Source organism: Rhinoderma darwinii, chromosome 1, assembly GCF_050947455.1.
Source record: "Rhinoderma darwinii isolate aRhiDar2 chromosome 1, aRhiDar2.hap1, whole genome shotgun sequence".
NCBI lineage: Eukaryota > Metazoa > Chordata > Amphibia > Anura > Rhinodermatidae > Rhinoderma > Rhinoderma darwinii.
The window spans coordinates 146,869,116-146,890,105 of NC_134687.1; the positions used below are offsets into that span (position 1 = coordinate 146,869,116).

A 20,990-nucleotide genomic window follows, 5' to 3' on the forward strand; every position below is an offset into this window, starting at 1 on the left:
ACTGACTGTTTACTTGCTGACTTATATATCCCACCCCTTGACAGGCGCCATTGTAATGTGATAATCAATGTTATTCACTTCACCTGTCAATATGGAAAATAAATGTAATAAACCACATAATAGATGGTTTTGAGCTTGTTTCTGAGAAAGCTGTGTGACGACCAATTATAGCTCCCACAGTGGTTGTCACCCAGCATTACTGAACTCCTGAACAGAAAAATTGATTAGTTATGCAGAGATACTGGTCGCCATATTTTTTGTCACTCAATTTTGACAAAAATTGTTACAGCTAAAAAAAATCATATTTAACAACTTGACAAAAAACAACTAAAAAGCTTATATTTACATGGGGATTTTCTTTAATTTGTGGAAAAATTCTCTTTCAGCATAGAACTTCTAATTAACAAAACTTAACAATGCTCACAGGAGCACGGAGTATTTGAGAAAAGTGTGAGATTCTGTAGGAATTAGAACTCCTTTAATATCATTATATTGAGTATGATAGGGCCACGCCATGCAGCAAGAACATAATAATGGAAATTAAGAAGCTAAAGGCTAACAATTTATTAGTAAAAAAAAAATCCTTTAATGGGGGGGGGGGGGCAGTTGATATGATACCATACGGCCCTCAATGCATATTTTGACTTCTTTTTAGAAATCCCTATGCACTTTCTCACTTGCTCTCTCACACTCTCATCTCTGTCTGCTTGTCATTGGCATTCTGACACACCAAAGAGCCATTTATCGAGATGGGTTTATTTCAGAGCTGTCATTCATACTCTGATTCTACACAGCATAGTAAAAAAGCAGACAGCAAGAATTAACTGGCACAAATTTTCAAAGTTAGTATAGAACAATAGATGTATCAATAGTCAACTACATAAAGCTTATGTAATATATAACATATCAGGAGAGGGGAAATTAGAACGTATTCTTAAACCAAAGGGAGCGCCGAGTAAAGTGCACATGTACATAAGGCTGCGTCTAACAGTCACCATTTAGCAAAAACCCCATGGAAAATTAGGGAGCAACTTGATCGTTTTTGACTATGCTTGCATGTTTTGTTTTACATTAGTTAAGCAGGCATTATATACAGTACATTAAACCATAATACCCAAGAGTATAGCAGTCTTACATTGTATATCTAATACACCGAGAGCTCAATCTGCAATCCCAGTATGCTTGACTACCATGTATTGCTTGTTCTTGGGACATGCTAATTCCTACTAGACATAAAATATTTTTCTATTTGGTAACTAGTCTACAGAACATTATTTAGTATCTGTTAACACGCTATTGGAAGGTTTCCTTACTTGTATTTCCTTTGTATGTATTTCTTTGAGTGCAAAAAAGGACCTTAGATCTTTCCAAATAAGATCAAAATACAATGTAAATAGAACTGCACATGTTATCTGATCGTGTCACATTTTTTTGGGACTTCTTATAGGGTGACAGAATTGACCTAGATCTTCTCACTGTTTACACAGCTTTTGCTATGGAAAAAAAAAACCTTTACTCGGTCTCTCTAAAAGCACTCTTCATAAGCACCCACTTCTAACTCAGCGAACAGATATAAGGCATCGTCTAACTATACACATACTGTTCTTCGCTGTACATATTTGATCTGAAGGACTACCAAAAAGTTGATATAATTGAGTATGAGTGCTTATATTATAGTGTATCGTTTTTTTATTTATTTATTTACTTATTTATAGTAGAAAAACTAAAAATCATTATCTTCTAACCATTCAGTTCAATGTATACATCTGAATTTAATGCACTATTAACTATTCAAAATAACGCAAGTGAAGTGGTCATCGTATGTAACTTATAACCACCGTATTTAACCATAGCCCCTACATATTGTGGTGTTCATGTAAAAAAGATTAGTACACATAGAAATATAAAGATGTATTCCATAATGAGCAATAAGTTACCACGCACAATGTGCCAAAATGGGATATAGTCTCATATTTGCTAGTAATATGTGGTTTTCCCACTATTGTTTACTTTTAATATTGATGGATAAAACAGTTCATTGCAATTTCTTAGAAGTTAGGGCCTGTTCACATCAGCGTCGGCCTTCCATTGATGGGTTGCGTTAGACCTTTCCGTCGCAGGAATCTATGAACAAAAAGCCCATCGAAAACCATAGCTTCCCTTTGCATTACCATTGATTTCAATGGTAATGCTTCCATTGCAATTAGTTTCCATTTGTATCCGTTCTGTAAGGTTCCATTTTTTTAGCGGAAACAATACCTTAGTCGACTACGCTAACCCATGAACGGAAGCCCAACGCTGATGTGAACACAGCCTTAGAGTTGTATTTTAATTTGGTACTGCCCTCATGACACCTTCTAAATTACAAACTATTCCTTCCTTCCAAAAATCAAATCGTAAGCAATAAACTGGCAGAATATAAATTACATGAAATTTACACAATTAACTCCTAGTTTAGCATCATCCATTTTGATCAAAAGGATTCAGAATGTCGACACCAAAAAAAGCTGGAGATAAGCAGAAGTGCCCTAGTTTGTACGCTTCAATCCATTTGGACATGTAAACCATCAAAACTCTATTGGTTTTATAGGACAACTTCTGGCGAATCTGTGTTGTGCTTAGTGTAGGGTATAAGGGGCGGTGCATGACTTCACCCTTTTGACTACTTTGAATCTCTGATGTAGGCTACTCCCCCTTGTATTTCATTAAGTGTTGCCTTAAAGGGTATGTATCATCAGAAAATTACCTATAATTTAAATAAATTTTTTATGTAAAAAAAAAGTGTTTAAGAATTATTGTTCATTTTTTTACTCTCTATGTCATTATCTATATTAAAAAAATTATTCAAAACTCTTCTAGTATTCACTCCGGCCCACCGAACCTCGCAATAGACTGACACTTCCTGTTCTGTAGAGATCACATCTCAGCAGTCATCTCAATATCATCACAGGCAGAATTACAATGAAAGGTAACACCTATATATATATGTACATATATATATATATATATATACATGTGTGTATATATATATAAAATGTAGATATAGATAACAAAGGACTATTGATTATAGGTGATGGAAACAGCTCCCCCCTATCCCTTCCTGCACAATGACCTTTGCACAGGTCATAGAGCATGCCTAGAGAACTCTCCTATAGAAGTGGGCCAGCTCCAGACTGTTGTTACCTGTGGTCCATGTGGCTGCTGTAAAGCTTATCTCTAATTGCTGGTAACAGAAGCTCAGGCAAGATGACTGCCCCCATAATCATGTACAAAAAATAGAATTAAAACATCTACAATCAAAAAACAAGAACAGATTAGAAAAAATAATAATGTTTGACTATCTGGTTTTAAGTAGGAAAAAAATATAGGTGATACATTCCCTTTAAGTAGCCTTTTCAGGCTGGAGAAAGGGTAACTGTAGAGTGCTTCAATGTGATTACTAATAGGAATTCCTGGAAAATGTCTGCCCCATGATCACAAGCTAATCTTACACATGTCCACTTCTGATACATACATATTAATGATATTACCAGACAACTTTAGGTTACATACACCTTTAAAAACAGATTAAACAAAATAAATAACAAAATATATGTAAAGGTTTCCCCACCTTGACAGAATCTAAGCCAAAAACAGTTTCATGAATTGGCTACTGTACCAAATGCATGAGCTACTTGTAGCTTCTCTAGAGCAAATCATCTCACTTCTTGTGTGTCACCTAGAGGCAGTCAGTTTATATGTACCCTTGATCAAGGTATCTCAATAGATATCACCTTCTTTATGTTTGCCAAGTCCTTCAAATAGTCAATATGCATGCATTACACACACTGGCTCCCAGCATCTGGAGTTTATAAATGGTGTTTTATGTATTGTCCGAAGTGTTTGACCCTAAGGGTATGTTCACACAGCTTATTTTCGGACGTTTTTATGGCCGTAAACGGTCGAAAAATCTCAGAAAAATCGGAAGCAGAACGCCTCCAAACATCTGCCCATTGATTTCAATGGGAAAAACGGCATCCTGTTCCGATAGGCCTTTTTTCAAAACGGCCGCATAAAAAAACGGCCGTGAAAAAGAAGTGCACGTCACTACTTGGGAAGTTCTTGGAGCCGTTTTTCATAGACTCTATTGAAAACAGCTCCAAAAACGGTCGTAAAAAACGCAGCAAAAAACGCAGCGAAAATCGCGAATGGCTTAAAAAACGTCTGAAAATCAGGAGCTGTTTTCCCTTGAAAACAGCTCCGTATTTTCAGACGTTTTTGAGTTTGTGTGTGTACATACCCTAAATAACACCATAAAATCTAGCACACCATAATCCTTAACTCTAAATATTCAGCAAAATGCCTTAAGGTTACATTCACACGAGTGTATCAGATTCACGCGCGTGAAAAATGCGTGTGAATCTAGTCCTTGTGTGTTGGGTTATGCATCAGTGTGCTTTGCGAGTGGCATATGTTATTCACGCACTCGAAAAGCACATATTTTATTTTTATTATTACTTTCAATTGAATTGATGTGCAAATCAAGCACCACACATGGATGTGCATCCGTGTGCGGTGCGTGGTTTTCGCGCACCCATTGACTTCAATGGGCGCGTAGGTGCGTGAAAGCTCCTGCATGTGTAAACGGCCCCTGTGAAATCAATGGGTCCGTGTGCTGCGTGTGATTTCCATGCACAGCACATGGACGTTATTCATGGGGCAGTGGTGAATGATAAATTTGGCGCATCTTACTTGACCTGCTAGACACTTTGCTCCTTCTTATACCACCTTTGATTTGGCTTAGTTTGCAATTGTGTGTCAGTGTTTTTGGCGCATGATGAGGCATCTGAAGCCATGCCCCTTTTTATTTAAGCCACACCCCCGTTTGGAACACTCTTTAGAAGTGTATAGTGAGGCACAAACATCTGATTTAATAAGAAATGCACTAAGAAGCATTTCTAATGACTAATTTATGACACATTTGAGCTGCAAACACATTAATACATCTGCCCCATTGTGTTCCTTATGATGAAATGTAGCACTTGTTTATCAAGAGTAGATCACTGTTTATTGCAAACTGACTTTTCTAACCTTAAATTGCGTCAACAGAAAATACCTTTTCTTGCATAAAAATCAATATACAAATATAAAGCCCAAACTTATCTATAGTGCCGTTCATCCTGAGCTTCCTAGTTCATTAATGGGATGAAAGATCAAAACAACCATTACACCCAGGCGAAAGAGGAACTGTATCTCTGCTCCATTGGGTCTGTAGAAAGTTGGTGTAAGACCCCTATGATATTGTTGTGACTGGCATCATTGTTTTTAGAAATCTTGCATTTATTAGAACAAAATAGTGCAAAGTTGGCTGAATAGAATATTAAAAGACAATGCAAAACAAACAATTAGGTACTACAAGGTTCTTTTTTTTTATTTTAGGGGGAAATGCTCTTTAATGTATATAAGAAACTAAAGGTTTCAAACTAAAATTTGGTAGGATTTAGACAACAGAAAGAGAGTAAAAATAGGCGTAAAAAAGAGGTCAAAGCAGAAAGGGTAAAACGGAGGGTGGGTAAAAAATACAGACATAGCAAAGGATTATGATGGAGCTTTACTTCACATAAGAACAAAGGGTGTGAAGTACAAAGGGTTCCTGGGGGAGGAGAGTGATGGAATCCATCAATGGTTTACAAGAGAGAGCCCAGAGCAGTGCGCATTGATAGACAGAAAGAATGGGACTATCAGACAACGTAAAAAAAAATGGTGAAAACATTCTAACTAGAAAACAAAAAAGAAACCGAAATAACGAGACCAATAGAGAGGAATAGGACAAGCACGCTCCGACTGTCACACTGACACAAAAACCAGGCTAGGTCACTATTTACAATGTATGGACATTGCACTACCAAATGTAGCAAGATGTAGAGATGGGGTCTGATTCCACATAACACTAGAAAGCCATTGTTATCTTAATAATTAAAAAAATAAAAATAACTGTTATTATTTTCGTAAGTTCTTATTATTTTAGTATTATTTTATTTAATGGTTTATGGAATTTGTTTTTACATTTTTTATTTGCAATGAAATAATAATTGAAATAATACTACTAATAATAATATTGATAATTCTGATATAAAATATATTTATATATCTATTTATATTAACTTGTTTTAACGTACAAGCTTGATCCATAAGAACCAAATCTGGTCACATTTCCTATTTTAAAATCCTTAAGGCAAAATAAGACCGCCCTATGTATATAGGGAAGAAAAAATGGTGTAAATAAAAACAGTGGCGATACCCATAGCAACCAATCAGAATGCATTTTACAATAAAAGTTGGAAGATTAAAGCAGGAACCTCTTTGAACTGTGGAGGCGATACCAAGTACTTACTCAGATAGGGGGGCTTGTAAGGCGCTCTGGTCCCGGAGAGCAGGCCATCCAGCTCTTTTCTCTCCTGTGTACTCCCTCCTCCACTTCCATTGCCTACTCCTGCCAGCCCTTGTAATGCCTTTTCTTTTCCGAAGGTTGAAAAGGATCTCTCCCCTCCTGGAGGCACCTCGGGTGCTTCAAACACTTCAGTGTCCGGAACAGAGTCCATGCCGGGCACATGAAGATTGCTGCGGTAGTCTGCCGCCTGGCGGCCATCACTGGAAGGTACAAAAGAAGGCATCCAGCAGCGGTCCGAATGGCCCAGAGCTTTACACTCTTCTGTACAGTTGGAAAACAGGTCAGCTCCTGTAGGGGGCACAGTGGAGTCAATAAAGGCACTTACAGAAACATATCTATTTATTATGTTTTGACATTAATGCTTTATATTTTTTTTACTGAGAATATAAAACAGTTTGACAAAACAATTTAGGTCTTTATAAAAGCCTGATACTTTAGAGCTTTCAAAACCTGACTAGTAACAAAAATCAATGAATGGAGATTGTAAAAGCACTTACACTTATGTAGCGATAACCATAAATAATCAATTTCACCCCTAATCTTCAATGTAATGATTTGTTAATCTCCAGATGATAATGAGCTATTAGTTGGTGCGTTGGGTGTATTAAAGTACCATTCATCCCAGTCTCCATAGATCAAGCAGCTTGATGAGTGAGTAGGGTTACATAACTTGGAGTCCTGGTTCCCCAATTAGCTAATTCTACAATGTAGTTGAGATCACAGGTTGGTATAATACAGAATTTGCCCGTTAGCCTGTGAGACATGTTAAAAATGTATTCTTCAGTCAGAAGTCTTGAAGTCCCAGAAAGGTCAATATTACCAGCTGATTTATTCATCCCTACAGCAGAACTCTTGTGGCCACCGGCCTGATGAGATTTAATTGGATGAACCTTGTATGACACATCAGAGGGCATACCTAATGTGTTCCATGTAGGGTTTACACTATGAAGGGGAAGTACTTATTGAAAGTGCACGATTATTTTATAGATTCTCTATCACTGATATTTTCCAGAATGGAGCATCAATTCCAACATAAATCTTTCTATCATTTCTCCTAATGGAAGAAAATGGTCAAAAACATTTCTTTCTTTCTCTCGCTTTCTCACTCTCTTTCTTGCTTTTTTTTCTTTCTTGCTCTTCTTTCTTTCTCACTCTTTCTTGCTCTTTTCTGTTTCTTTGTTTCTTCTCTTTCTTTCTTTCCCTCTTTTCTTTCTTTCTTCCATTCTTGCTCTTTTCTTTCTCACTCTTTTCTTTCTTTCTCTTTTCTTTTTTTGCATTTTTTTCTTTCTTTCTTTCTTTCTTTCTTTCTTTGTCTCTCTTTCCCTATCTTTTCTTTCTTTCTTTTTTTTCTTGCTCTCACCTTAGGGTTTTTACACTGTGAAGTAGTTATTCAAAGTGCAAAATTATTTTTATAGATTCCCTATCACTGATATTTTCCAGTTTGCAGCATGAACACAACTCTTTCTATCAGTTCTCCAATTGAAAAAAAAAAATGGTTGAAGACATTTCTTTCTTTCTTTCTTTCTTTCTCTCTCACTATCTTCTCTTTCTTTCATTCTCTTTCTTTCATTCTTTCTCTCTTTCTCACTCTTTCCTTTCTTTCTTTCTTTCTTTTTCTCACTCTTCCTGTCTCTCTCTTTCTTGCTCTTTTCTTTCCTTCTTTGTTTGTTTGTTTGTTTATTTCTTTCTCTATTTCTCTCTTTCTCTATCTGCTCTTTCTTTTTCTTTCTTCATTTTCTCTTTCTTTCTTTCTTTCTTCCTTTCTCTTTCTCACTCTTTCTTTCTTTCTCTTTTTTTACTTGTGTTTTTTTTGTTGCTCTTTTCTTTCTTTTTTTTCTTTCCTTTCTTCTTTTTCTTTCGCATCCCAAGTTTCTAGCATGGCTCCTATATCCTCTTAAACAGACTGTGTGAGTTTCAATTCCAAATGCCTTAGATTATCTGCTTTCAGTGCTCATGTAATGTGAGATGTGTATGCTGATACAATTGACAAATCACTAGATCTCTTCCAGCAAACACGTCTTGACCAGCTTCCATCCTATTCTCTCCCATGTCCCCTAAACCTATTAAGACTTTATGAGTGACATCTGACATTTTGATTGATTTTAATCTGTCTTTCTAAGAATGTGTGATGCGACGTCCTTACTTTCTATGGAATTGACTCTGCAGCTTAGTTCACATTCATATTTATACTAATGCTGAGCAGTGCTGGTTCCCATACAATATACATCATAAGGTATAGTGTAGAAATAACGTATAATAATACCCAGGAATGTGTTTTCCCAATATATAACCTCATTTTGTCACTGGCACCAAACATTTGTTCGGCTGGAAGAACAGCAATGAAACACTTGCAGTGTGAGATACAGGCTCGTGATTGATTTGCACACAGACATGCACTGTGGGGTTGTTGATAATTGTGCAGTAATGCTTGTGTACACAATGCCATATGTATGCTAATGAGCCTCCCCATACCAACTGTGTGCACAGAGCTTCATACAAATATTATACAAGGGAGAGAGACACTCTAAACTTCCTAAACAGGAGTAGTAGGATAGTTTAGAAATACATTATGACTATTATTGTCTTCTAATCCTAAAGTCCTGTGCCATTAATTATTTAAAGGACCCTATAACTATTTTATTAATGTTCAATCAATAATATTCAATGTCATAGATGCAGATAAAACAGGCACCAGCTTCTTGTTTCACATTCAGACATATATATTTTGGGCATTGTGACTTATGAGGTTTAGTATGGTTTTACATAGGACTGCTGGTAAAGCTACCACAAGATAGGAGAACCGCAGATAAACATCCTAAATAGAAGTAGTGTGGAATTTTTTTTTTTAGTTTTTTATTTTTTTTATTTCATATACAACATTTAAAGGGCTACACAAAACTATAGGCCAATCAGTGATCATATTGCATATATGACACAGCTATAGCAGGCACCAGCTTGTCTCTGAGATGTGATGTTCTGTCTGTGACTTTACATAGGGATGCAGTTAAACCTATAAAATTATTTTTCTCAGAGACTGAATGTTAAAATGATGACCGGTATACCCATACGTGTATGTATGAGCAAGACTTTCACAAACTAATAGTGTATCTTGTGTTGTGTCAGTGCAATCCTGCCCAATCAGTTATAATATCCATTTAGTATTCAACTAATGCCCTATGTTATAATTAGATTCATAATGTTAACTGTTCTGTCATCTCAGTGCCATAAATGCACTTTGTAAAAATATAAAAAAAAAAAAAGCAGAATCATCAACAAGTAGTAAAGGGCAGCAAATGGAAGAGCTTTTATTACAGATTAATCTCACTTTGTAATGACTTTTATTTTAAATGAAGCAATGTAGCACATAGTGGCTGTGCCTTCCATCCTAACCTTCCATTGATAATAAGTATGCAGAAGACTGGAAATAAATTACTGATCAGTGAGCTGTTGAAGAATTCAGACGTGAACTGCAGCTGGGATTAAAGAATCGGAGAAGGGCTGAGAAGGGGGATATGAGAAGCATAAAAGGGTTTTAGACAGAAACCGACAACTTCAATCTTTTATACTCTGTCGTGCAAATAAAAATAATGAGAAGAGAATGTATTAAATAATTGTAAGGGTTTTTTTTTCGTGGAAACCTTTTTGTTAAAGCGTGATTTACTTTCTTTTACAATTCACAGGTTTGTGTACATTTATTACCCTTATTGCAAGAAATACAAATATGAATTAATAGAAACCGTGAGATAAAATTGAGATGAAAAGATAATTAGAAAGCATAAAATATCTACAGAGAACATAGAAGTACATGAAAGACGGAAGTTAGATTGAGATAGATAGATAGATAGATAGATAGATAGATAGATAGATAGATAGATAGATAGATAGATAGATAGATAGATAGATAGATAGATAGATAGACAAGTGAGAAGATAGATAGATAGATAGATAGATAGATAGATAGATAGATAGATAGATAGATAGATAGATAGATAGATAGATAGATAGATAGATAGATAGATAGATAGATAGATAGATAGATAGATAGATAGATAGATAGATGATAGATAGACAAGTGAGAAGATAGATAGATAGATAGATAGATAGATAGATAGATAGATAGATAGATAGATAGATAGATAGATAGATAGATAGATAGATAGATAGATAGATAGATAGATAGACAGACAGACAGATAGATAGATAGATAGATAGATAGATAGATAGATAGATAGATAGATAGATAGATAGATAGATAGATAGATAGATAGATAGATAGATAGATAGATAGATAGATAATGAATATATTGACATAATAAACTTAATAGATAGAATATATATACAGAAGAAATAGATAGATAGATAGATAGATAGATAGATAGATAGATAGATAGATAGATAGATAGATAGATAGATAGATAGATAGATAGATAGATAGATAGATAGATAGATAGATAGATAGATAGATAGATAGATAGATAGATAGACAAGTGAGTAGATAGATAGATAGATAGATAGATAGATAGATAGATAGATAGATAGATAGATAGATAGATAGATAGATAGATAGATAGATAGATAGATAGATAGATAGATAGATAGATAGATAGATAGATAATGAATATATTGACATAATAAACTTAATAGATAGAATATATATACAGAAGAAATAGATAGATAGATAGATAGATAGATAGATAGATAGATAGATAGATAGATAGATAGATAGATAGATAGATAGATAGATAGATAGATAGATAGATAGATAGATAGATAGATAGATAGATAGATTTGGGATTATGATTACCAGCTGTCAGGCTTTGTTGGTTTTAAAGGAATGAACAAAAAGCCTCTAAAATAAATTACAGATTTTAAATCAACTAGAAGTGAATAGCACTGGATGTGAGAGGAGACATGTATTCATGAGACATTGTTCTTTCTCCATGGGAGAAGGGCAAAGGGCTTGAATAAGTTAGTAAGGGAAAGGGTGGGAAAATAGATTGCCCTGGGTTAGAATGAGAGGTGCAGCCAGCATATATTGGGTACATTGCCTTGTAGATAATAAACTAGGAAGTCGTTTTATTTATAGTCTCGTCCTAACATTAATGAATTGCAGTATAAGTGTCAGAAGACATTTAAAGGTCACATTTTATTAACATTCCTCAGCTACAGTTGAGCAAGTTTTACAGAAACATCTAACACTACTATAGGAAGTGTGAGAGAAGATTGTATAAATATAGTGATAGAGTGAAAGGGCAATTATACACTATGACCATATATATATATATATATATATATATATATATATACATTTGTATATATAGATAGATATATCTATATATATGTAGATATATCTATAGCTATATATCTATCTATATATATCTTACTAGCATGTATCAAAGCGCAGTGGCGATCCATCTTTAAATATGGTGGTAAGATCTGATCTTACTCATTAGACAGAAGACCAACAATTATCAATTTCATCTGGGTTGACTACATTTATTTGGCACTCTTATGTGGACTATGGCGTTACAAGTGAATTAAATAATCATATGAATTCGGCGGAGAAGCTTAGCAACTATTATTTTATAATTAATTCACCCAAATTATCTTCCTCTCAATGCAATTCCACTTTGCCGCAGAAAAGATAAACTAACCATGTCTATTAGTGACTGCTATAAAATGTGTTTTGGCTTTCTCATTGATAAATGATTGATATTATGGCTTTATGGCCTTGCAAATCACAAACTGCAATATCCCATTATGGAAATAACTTGTGTGAGCCTGTGTGGTGGAGCACGGCATATCAGTGGCTGAGTAAAACCTAAATTATTTCCAAATGAGTTGTCTAACTCAATCATTTCATTACGGTGAAGGTATTTATACAGAGAGTATATTCATCCTCAGCTGGGAAAGAGAGCTGCAGGCCAGACCCTTATCTCCGAATCCGAAATCCATGCACAGTGTGTGGGCCTCAAAGCATGTCTGATTTAAAATCGCCAACCATGGTGCTCAATAACCCACTGCAATGTTCAACATATTAAACTATAGCTCTAGACCAGTGGCCAGAGAAATTGAGAGACTACAGGTAGCCTTAGGTTATAAATTAATGTCCACTCACTAAATGGACCATAAAATTGCCAAGAAGAGCAAATGACCAGAGATCAATGATAACAAATCACATGCATATTCTAAGAACAAATATCAATGACCGTACAGAAGCAATACGTCTGCCATTTTACGACATCATGGCTACAACCATGGCGGCTATAGATGACTGCGTCCTATAAATAAAGACTGGCAAGGTTAACGCAACTCGTAACCACTTAACACGACTTGTAAAACACCACTTCCGAAAGGGATTTATGCCGGTAGTCTAGGGATTTGTCATCGGTGCCGCTGCCTGCCGAGTACATGCAACAAAAACATGATATATTGTGTAACTAATGATCTGTCAATGATTTCACCAAATATCAATAAATCGGCTAAGCTGATGTGATCAACATTACCGATACCATCCTCCAGGGTCAACCAAATGGCGTTCGCTGTTTTCTCCCAAACAATCTAAACAAAGGCAACAAATGGGTGACCACAGACAAGCACTTTCAGCTTCTATTAACTCCATTTGGCTCATTTTGCATGAACATTTTTCAATTTCCATAGCAGTACGTCAATGGAACTGCTCAAAGACATAATATAAATAAATCTGTGTTCTGTACGTGGGTTCCCGACATGAAACTCATACGTGACTTTTCCGTAGCTAAGGATACACACTGATGTAGCAGAGCTGAGCATGATAACCCTCTGAATAAAGATAATGCAATAGATTTTAAATATGGTCCTTATCTACGTGCATAGGATATACACCCCAGAGTAATAACACATGGAAAATGATGAGTGCTATCCTGGAGTTACATATATTACTCTATATATATTTGCTATACAGAGATCATAGAAACCATATATAGGAGACAATAGAATAAGATGTGTCAACTTTACTTCTTGTTGCCCATTTTTTAACATAAGAAAAATATTTGCCATCTCTATTTACATTGTCTTGTGTTTATTTGAATCCTAATGTATAAAGGTTTTTATTATCTACCTATATAATGACTTGTTGCCTATTTTGGCATCTGGGAAGCAGACTTGCATAAGTCTAATTACATATTTTTGTAATTAGTCCAGCGCATATATTGTCTGAGTATTGGCGATTTGCATAACAGATGCCAATTAAATATTCTGTGCTCCTTAATTACAAGCCATTATGCTGGTAAACTAACCTTTTTAAAGCTTCACTGGGTTAGCAGCTTTGAAAACCTGAGAAAAAAAATTCAACAAAGTAGGACTACTGTCTGCTGCTAAGCCCCATTCAAAAGCTTACATTAATAACCCGCTTTATAATAAAATAGGTCGAGACAGATCTCTTTAAGTCAAGACAACAATAAATCAGAGCCCCACATATAGGGAAAAATAAAGGATTCTCTGTGCTGAATGTAAACTTCTGGCAAGCCTTAGTTAGTGTGCGAGTTCCCAGACATTAAATAGACGCTCTGTTCACTTTAGCATGAAGTCCCACGAGGAGCAGCGACCTCCAGGGATTCTTGGCTCTCCTGAACTCTCATTAGGGCTGCATATTAATGACTTGTAAAAATAGAAGGGGGCCTGGAGTATAGCTTGTTCTATTGAAAGGATTTCCCATACAATGCAGCAAACTGCACACAAGGCAAAGGCCAAGACAGAAGCTCTCATATCTCCAGCAACGTCTGCTTCATAAACTGTGCCTGGTGTCTGCTAGAAGCCACCACCAGCAATAGTGTGGATATCACTGAACTCAGAGCATGCAGACAGCTGGGGAGTGCATTTCTATAGACATTGCCCTCAATTATGAGATCTATTCAAGATCATGGGAGTGGGTCTCCCAAGTCACAATCCTCAGAAGTACTAATGCTAGATTGCATACCAGACAAAAGAACTATTCAGCCCATTGTTTTTTAAATTACTTTTAAAATGATATGTTGCTGTAGTGCCAAACTGGCGGATGGATCTATCTATCTATCTATCTATCTATCTATCTATCTATCTATCTATCTATCTATCTATCTATCTATCTATCATCTATCTATCTATCTATCTATCTATCTATCTATCTATCTATCTATCTATCTATCTATCTATCATCTATCTATCTATCTATCTATCTATCTATCTATCTATCTATCATCTCATATCTATCTATCTATCTATCTATCTATCTATCTATCTATCTATCTATCTATCTATCTATCTATCTATCTATCTATCATCTATCTATCTATCTATCTATCTATCTATCTATCTATCTATCTATCTATCTATCTATCTATCTATCTATCTATCATCTATCTATCTATCTATCTATCTATCTATCATCTCATATCTATCTATCTATCTATCTATCTATCTATCTATCTATCTATCTATCTATCTATCTATCTATCTATCTATCTATCTATCTATCATCTATCTATCTATCTATCTATCTATCTATCTATCATCTATCTATCTATCTATCTATCTATCTATCTATCTATCTATCTATCTATCTATCTATCTATCTATCTATCTATCTATCTATCTATCTATCTATCTATCTATCTATCATCTCTCTCTCTCTCTCTCTCTATCTATCTACTCACTCGTCTATCTATCTATCTATCTATCTATCTATCTATCTATCTATCTATCTATCTATCTATCTATCTATCTATCTATCTATCTATCTATCTATCTATCTATCTATCTATCTGTCAAACTTACTTGTCTATCTACTATGTATATTATTGTTCCCTCTAAGCTGTGCCTTCTAAAAATGATAGGGTTAAAAATAAAAAATCTTCAGCAAAATTTTAATTTTCCTGCATTTTGGAACCATTGGAGACTGAGGTGCTACACAACTTTGGGAGCTCTGTGGAATCCTTCAGTGTCCTGTATACCACACCATTGTTCCTTCTAAGCTGCGTACTGTGGAAATGAAAGGGTTAGATATCCCACACTCTGTAGACCTGTACAGCTTTTATTGGGGCTTTGTTGACCTCATTACTATGTTGTCTTAACTAGTTCCTTTCCAGAGTGCCCAGCTTAGCGGGAACCCTGCACCAAACTTGCATTTATTGATTGGCTGATAGAAAAGTCACATTGAACATATTATGTTTTCTTCCATTATACCTGCTCAGCTCGGTGTCACATACATGAATGACAGTGTTTTCCACTTACTTGTCAAATTTGGATTGGCATATGATATAAGGTATTTTGGGATTGCAGCTCTTGTCACTAAGGGGATAAAGAACCAATTCTGATTCCTTCTCTCATCAGACTTACCAGAGGATTGACCTCGATTAGTGGCGTCATGATCACTGTCTCCTTGCTCACTGTCTCCGTGCCCACTATCCTTAGAGCTTACTATGTCTGCTTCCTGGAATGCAGAACTGCGAATAAAAACAGCACAGTATTGAGGAGAAATAGAAAATCATATATTCTTCTGCCATCCTATGGACACAGTGGGAGCTGCAATAAATGGCTGTATACCTACAGTATGTGACTGATACAAGTGTTCCCCTCAGCAGCATTACACACAGACAGGCAGGTGAGGGCACAATAATAACAAAAAATATTATTTTATACATAGCGTCCTGCTATTATACATAATAACTACTTCATAGAAGATATAACATATAATATCTCCACCAACAACCTTCTGGTAAGGGAATATTCTTATTTGCAATGGGATGGGGCATCTTTCAATGACTAAACCATGAAACATATGATCTTTACTGTGCAAAATAAGAGGAAATAAAGGAGATGCCCAAACACAGTTCATACCTGTTTACCCGTCGTGGTCTGTCAACTAGATAACTGAGTTCAGTGCGTTGGTGTTTATTCTAAAAAATAAATGAAACACAATTGGACTCTAAATGTCACTGCAAGAAACATGAAAGATCTCAGAGCTACTAGGCGGATTGATGAAATGTGTATGCAGAGCTGCCTAGGCCCCCAGCAGTTGGAACACATCAAATATTGAGAGTGCATGTTATCCACTGAGCTCGGATCAGCTACACAACATATGCAGACATAAAAGGGCACCCCCCCCCCCCTCGCCACCACAAGTGAGAACATTTCTTGAAGCCATGATAGACATGTGTACTTATTACATTGCTCATGGCATGGGTGGGTTTAGAGGACATACTGTACAAGTATCCATATGCCCATATGCCACCTTGTATGATTGTTATGCATGAAGGAATGTAAAATGGATGTAATTTGCTCATTGTATCCAAGCAGCCCTTATGCATTAAACTGACGGAGTGTATTTATGTAGCATTTGCTATGTGTCTGATCTATTAAAGCAAAACATTTCACTGACAAGTGTTCCTTACAATCGTTGACAATGTATTGTAGATCATGCTGACTATATAGACTGATATTTTATTTGGCAAACAGTGTTGTATGCAGGAAAAAAAAATCTCTCACTATTTGGGTCTCATTCACATTCAGGCAGTGTGGGCTACAGGCTGCAACAGTTTTCTAGGGGAATTCTAATAGCAAGACTTTGTTAAATAGAAAAAATGGACCTTCTAGCTTCCTTCAATTGTCAATATATTGTTACCAAGTGTATTATAAAAATGCGGATGACATTATATGAAATTAAAATCTATTACTATAGATTGGCACTGCGGGATTTCTAGCATCAATCAATACAGGAAAGTACATTATAGGCAAGGGATGGAACAACTGGGTTTGTGAAATAGACGGAAAGCAGGTGATGATGTAGCAGAACAGAGAGATAGCAGAGATTGCATGTGGATAAATGAGCGTGGAAGGGGATTTGCAGATAACAAGGGATCAGTAACATCTGGTTACAAGGGAAAAGTTCTTTACAATGTGAACCTATTTAGCTGGAAAGGGATGGACGTGACATCAATATACAAGTGTCTGCCTTACCTCACTGGACAAGATGCTTCCATTGGAGATGATATCAGGCTGCTGGTCAGCATAGCCTGTCACTATAGCCCCACAAGGGTTATGCTCTGTATCCGTGCTCCTGGAAGGGCTGCAAGGCTTGAGGAACATTAGGTCCGTTTTAGCAGACTCTGGGGTTAGGCAGACCTGGTAGCAGTAATTCTGGTTATGATGGTGAGACCCAAAGCTGCCAGACTCCTCTACTGGTACCTGGGTGGCACTGGGCACATTGGAGCTTTGCACCAGCATGATGTCTGACTTGCTGAGCTTCTTCTTGCGAGCTCTGGCTTGTCGGCTACAACACGAGCAGCAGCACACACAGCAGTCACTGGCCAGGCAGCTGTAGATGTTCAGTTTCTTCTCTTTCTGGCACCTGATAGCTAGTACTATCATAGCAAGGAGGAAGATGAAAGAGACGGAGCCCAGGGCGATGATGAGGATGAGGGTGAGATCTAAGGCTGTGTCATTGGATCTGCTGGACCGATGGTTCTCATTAAATTTCTCCACCGTGCTGTCCACGATCTCCACCTGAATGAGGGCAGTGGAGGACAGTGGTGGCTGTCCATGGTCCCTAACCTCGACCACTAACTCAAAGGGTCTATGCGGGTCTCTCTTACTAGTGATTTTCCGTGCCGTCCTCAGTTCCCCGGTCCTCCAGTCCATGCGGAATAAACTCATGTCGTTGCCTCTGAGTATGCTGTATGTTAGGCGAGCGTTCTCCCCTTCATCCAGGTCCACAGCCACCACGCGGGTAAACAGGTAGCCCGGCTCTGCAGTCCTGGGCAATAGCTCCTTGGCTGTCCCGTTCCTGCCGTGAGGAGATATTATGGAGGGCGCGTTGTCATTCTGGTCTACAATAACGATATTGACCGTCGCGTTGCTGGATAGAGGGGGGCTCCCTCCGTCTCGAGCCTCCACCATGAAGCTGAAGTCCTTGAGCTGCTCGTAGTCAAAGGTGCGCAGGGCGTAGAGGTAGCCGTTCTCCGAGTTGATGGACACATAGGTGAAGACGGACATGCCCTGAATGTCACACTCCAGGATGTGGTAGGACACATGAGCATTCTCCTCCTCGTCCTTATCGGTGGCACTGACTGCGGAGATGTAAGCCCCGGGCACGTTATTCTCCGTCACATACACGTTATACACAGCCTGGGAGAACCTGGGGGCGTTATCATTGACATCGGCCACCTGCACCTGGATGGACTTGGTGGAGCTGAGGGGAGGGCTGCCCCGGTCCCTGGCCAGCACTGTCACCGTGTAGGAAGGCACTAGCTCCCGGTCCAAGATGCCGTCTGTCACAATGGTGTAGTAGTTCTTGTAGGACAACTTGAGCCGGAAGGGCACTTCTCCTAGGATTTCACAGTGGATCTGCCCGTTCTCCTCAGCATCCTTGTCCGTTACGCTGAAGAGTGCCACCACCGTGCCCGGGGGGGCGCCCTCACTCACTGACTCTTTCACCGTGCTGAAGCTGATGTCCGGCGCGTTGTCGTTCAGGTCCAGCACCTTCACCAACACCTTGCAATGTGCGGCCACCGCGTTCGGCCCGAGGTCTTTGGCTTGGACGTAGACCTGGTACATGTTGCTCTCCTCATAGTCCAGCTCCCCGGAGATCTCCACGCGACCCGTCCTGGAGTCTACGCTGAAGATCTCCCGGACACGGGGAGAGTTGTGGCTGCTGAAAGAGTACACCACCTCCCCATTTTGACCTTCATCCTGGTCGGTGGCATTGAGCTGTATGACCAAGGTGCCAGGGGGCGAATTCTCCGGCATGGACACGGTGTACACGGGCTGATCAAAGACAGGCACGTTGTCATTAGAGTCCAGCACTTTGATGGTAAGGAGGGCAGTGCCCGTCCTCTGGGGGATGCCCCCATCCATGGCAGTCAGCACGTACCTGTGCAGTGCTTGTTGCTCCCTGTCCAGTTGCTTCTTCAGCACCAGCTCAGCAAACTTGTTGCCGTCGCCCTGAGTCTGCACGTCGAGGGTGAAGAAACTATTAGTGGTCATCTCGTAGGTGCGGAGGGAGTTGTTGCCCACGTCGGGGTCATAGGCGCTCTCCAGCGGGAAGCGGGTACCGAGGGTGGCACTCTCTGATATCTCCACCTGCAAGTCAGACTCGGGGAAAATCGGGGGGTTGTCATTAATGTCCAGCACCTCAATCTCCACCCGGAAGAATTCTAAGGGATTCTCCAAGAAGACCTCCAGGTGCAGCAGGCAGGTTGGGTTCTGCTTGCAGATCAGCTCCCTGTCTATTTTCTCCTTGACGTACAGCACCCCATTCTCCAGGTTCAGCTCCAGGTAAGGGCTCCTAGAGTTGGGGGCACTTTGAAACCTGCGACTGGAGAGTTTTGTAATGTCCAAGCCCAAATCCTCAGCGATATTCCCCACGAAAGTACCATGGTCCCTCTCCTCCTGCACCTTGTAGGCTAGCTGGGAAAGCACACCATCCACTATGCCCACCAGTAGAAATAAAACAATCATCTCCAATAAAGAAGGGAGCAGACGCACAATGTAGAAAAATAGAAAAATCAAAGAGGAGATGTGAGAAGAAAAGTGCACTTGTGTTATTCCTTGCACTGAGATGACGGGCTCTCACTACGGCAGATGGGTCCCCTCATCAGGATTCATCAGTACAATCCCCTTTTATTCCTCAGTCCTTAGCAAACGGTAAATCCCAAGTAAAGCAGTCCCAGGTCAATGTTGTAAGACAGTCATTTCCAGATGACACAAGGTGCTACATCCACTGCACATGGTGTCTCTGCTATAAATGATTGATAAGCATCAGGACTACATTAGAAGACACATAGCCTGGTGACAACTGTAGAAGCAGGTTATTCAAAAAACAAAAAAAAAACTTGTGTCACTGTGACTTTATTCCCTGTAGTCTCCACATTGCACACATCCCATAGTGATTCTCCTCAGTGCTGGGACTTTTATTCTTGTACATTGAGCTTTCCTGGCTGCTCCAGCTACTGTGATCTCCGCTGCCAGTGTCTGAGCTCCCAGCTCTCAGTTTAGCTGTTTTTGCGCAGCGCCCTCCTCTTGCCAACCAATAGGCGTCCGGGAAATGCCGGGGGGCGGGGCCAGGCAGGGACGTCAGTCTATTAGCACAGAGGCGTCATGTGGAGGCGGGAGTGTGTGAGGGGAGAAGGGGAGTAGAGGCAGCGCTTCTTTCCGTCGTCTCCTCAGCCCATAGTCTTGGCTGTGCCTCCAAGGCTGCACATTAGGACCGCTGTATATAGAATTCTGGTCCCTTCTAGTTGCTGCTGCCGCCGGTCTAATTAATTTGGGCATACGACTTTATCAATTCAGTGGAAAGGGGTTCTTATTTTTCTTACTTATTGTAATGTGGGCTGTTATTTATTATAATGGTGCACATCCTCTTAGTGACGTGAGGTGAAGCCGGGCTGGCAAGGTGAGAGGAAGGAGGAGGCTGGGGAGACGGCCAGGAAGGGTTGTAAGTGTTGTAAGGCGATAGCTGTGACCTCAGAGCTGTCTGCTGTATAACATGAGGAGAGAGGGAAGTAATGAGGATGGAGCAGCTTCATGGTGTTCTCCCTGCCTGTCC

The 20,990-nt window shown here is 38.7% G+C and overlaps 1 protein-coding gene across 1 annotated transcript in view; it reads right to left on the reverse strand.

Annotated features, from left to right (window-relative positions):
* Positions 1–20,432, reverse strand: part of PCDH10 (protocadherin 10) — a 54,606-nt gene extending 34,174 nt beyond the window's left edge. Inside the window, exons 1-4 of the mRNA XM_075860444.1 lie at positions 17,405–20,432; positions 16,286–16,344; positions 15,785–15,891; positions 6,374–6,718 (exon numbers count right to left, since the gene is read on the reverse strand). Of these exons, the coding sequence (XP_075716559.1) occupies positions 6,374–6,718; positions 15,785–15,891; positions 16,286–16,344; positions 17,405–19,903 (3,010 nt within the window). The 5' untranslated portion in view covers positions 19,904–20,432. The remainder of the gene's footprint in view (positions 1–6,373; positions 6,719–15,784; positions 15,892–16,285; positions 16,345–17,404) is intronic.
* Between the last annotated feature and the right edge of the window lie 558 nt (positions 20,433–20,990).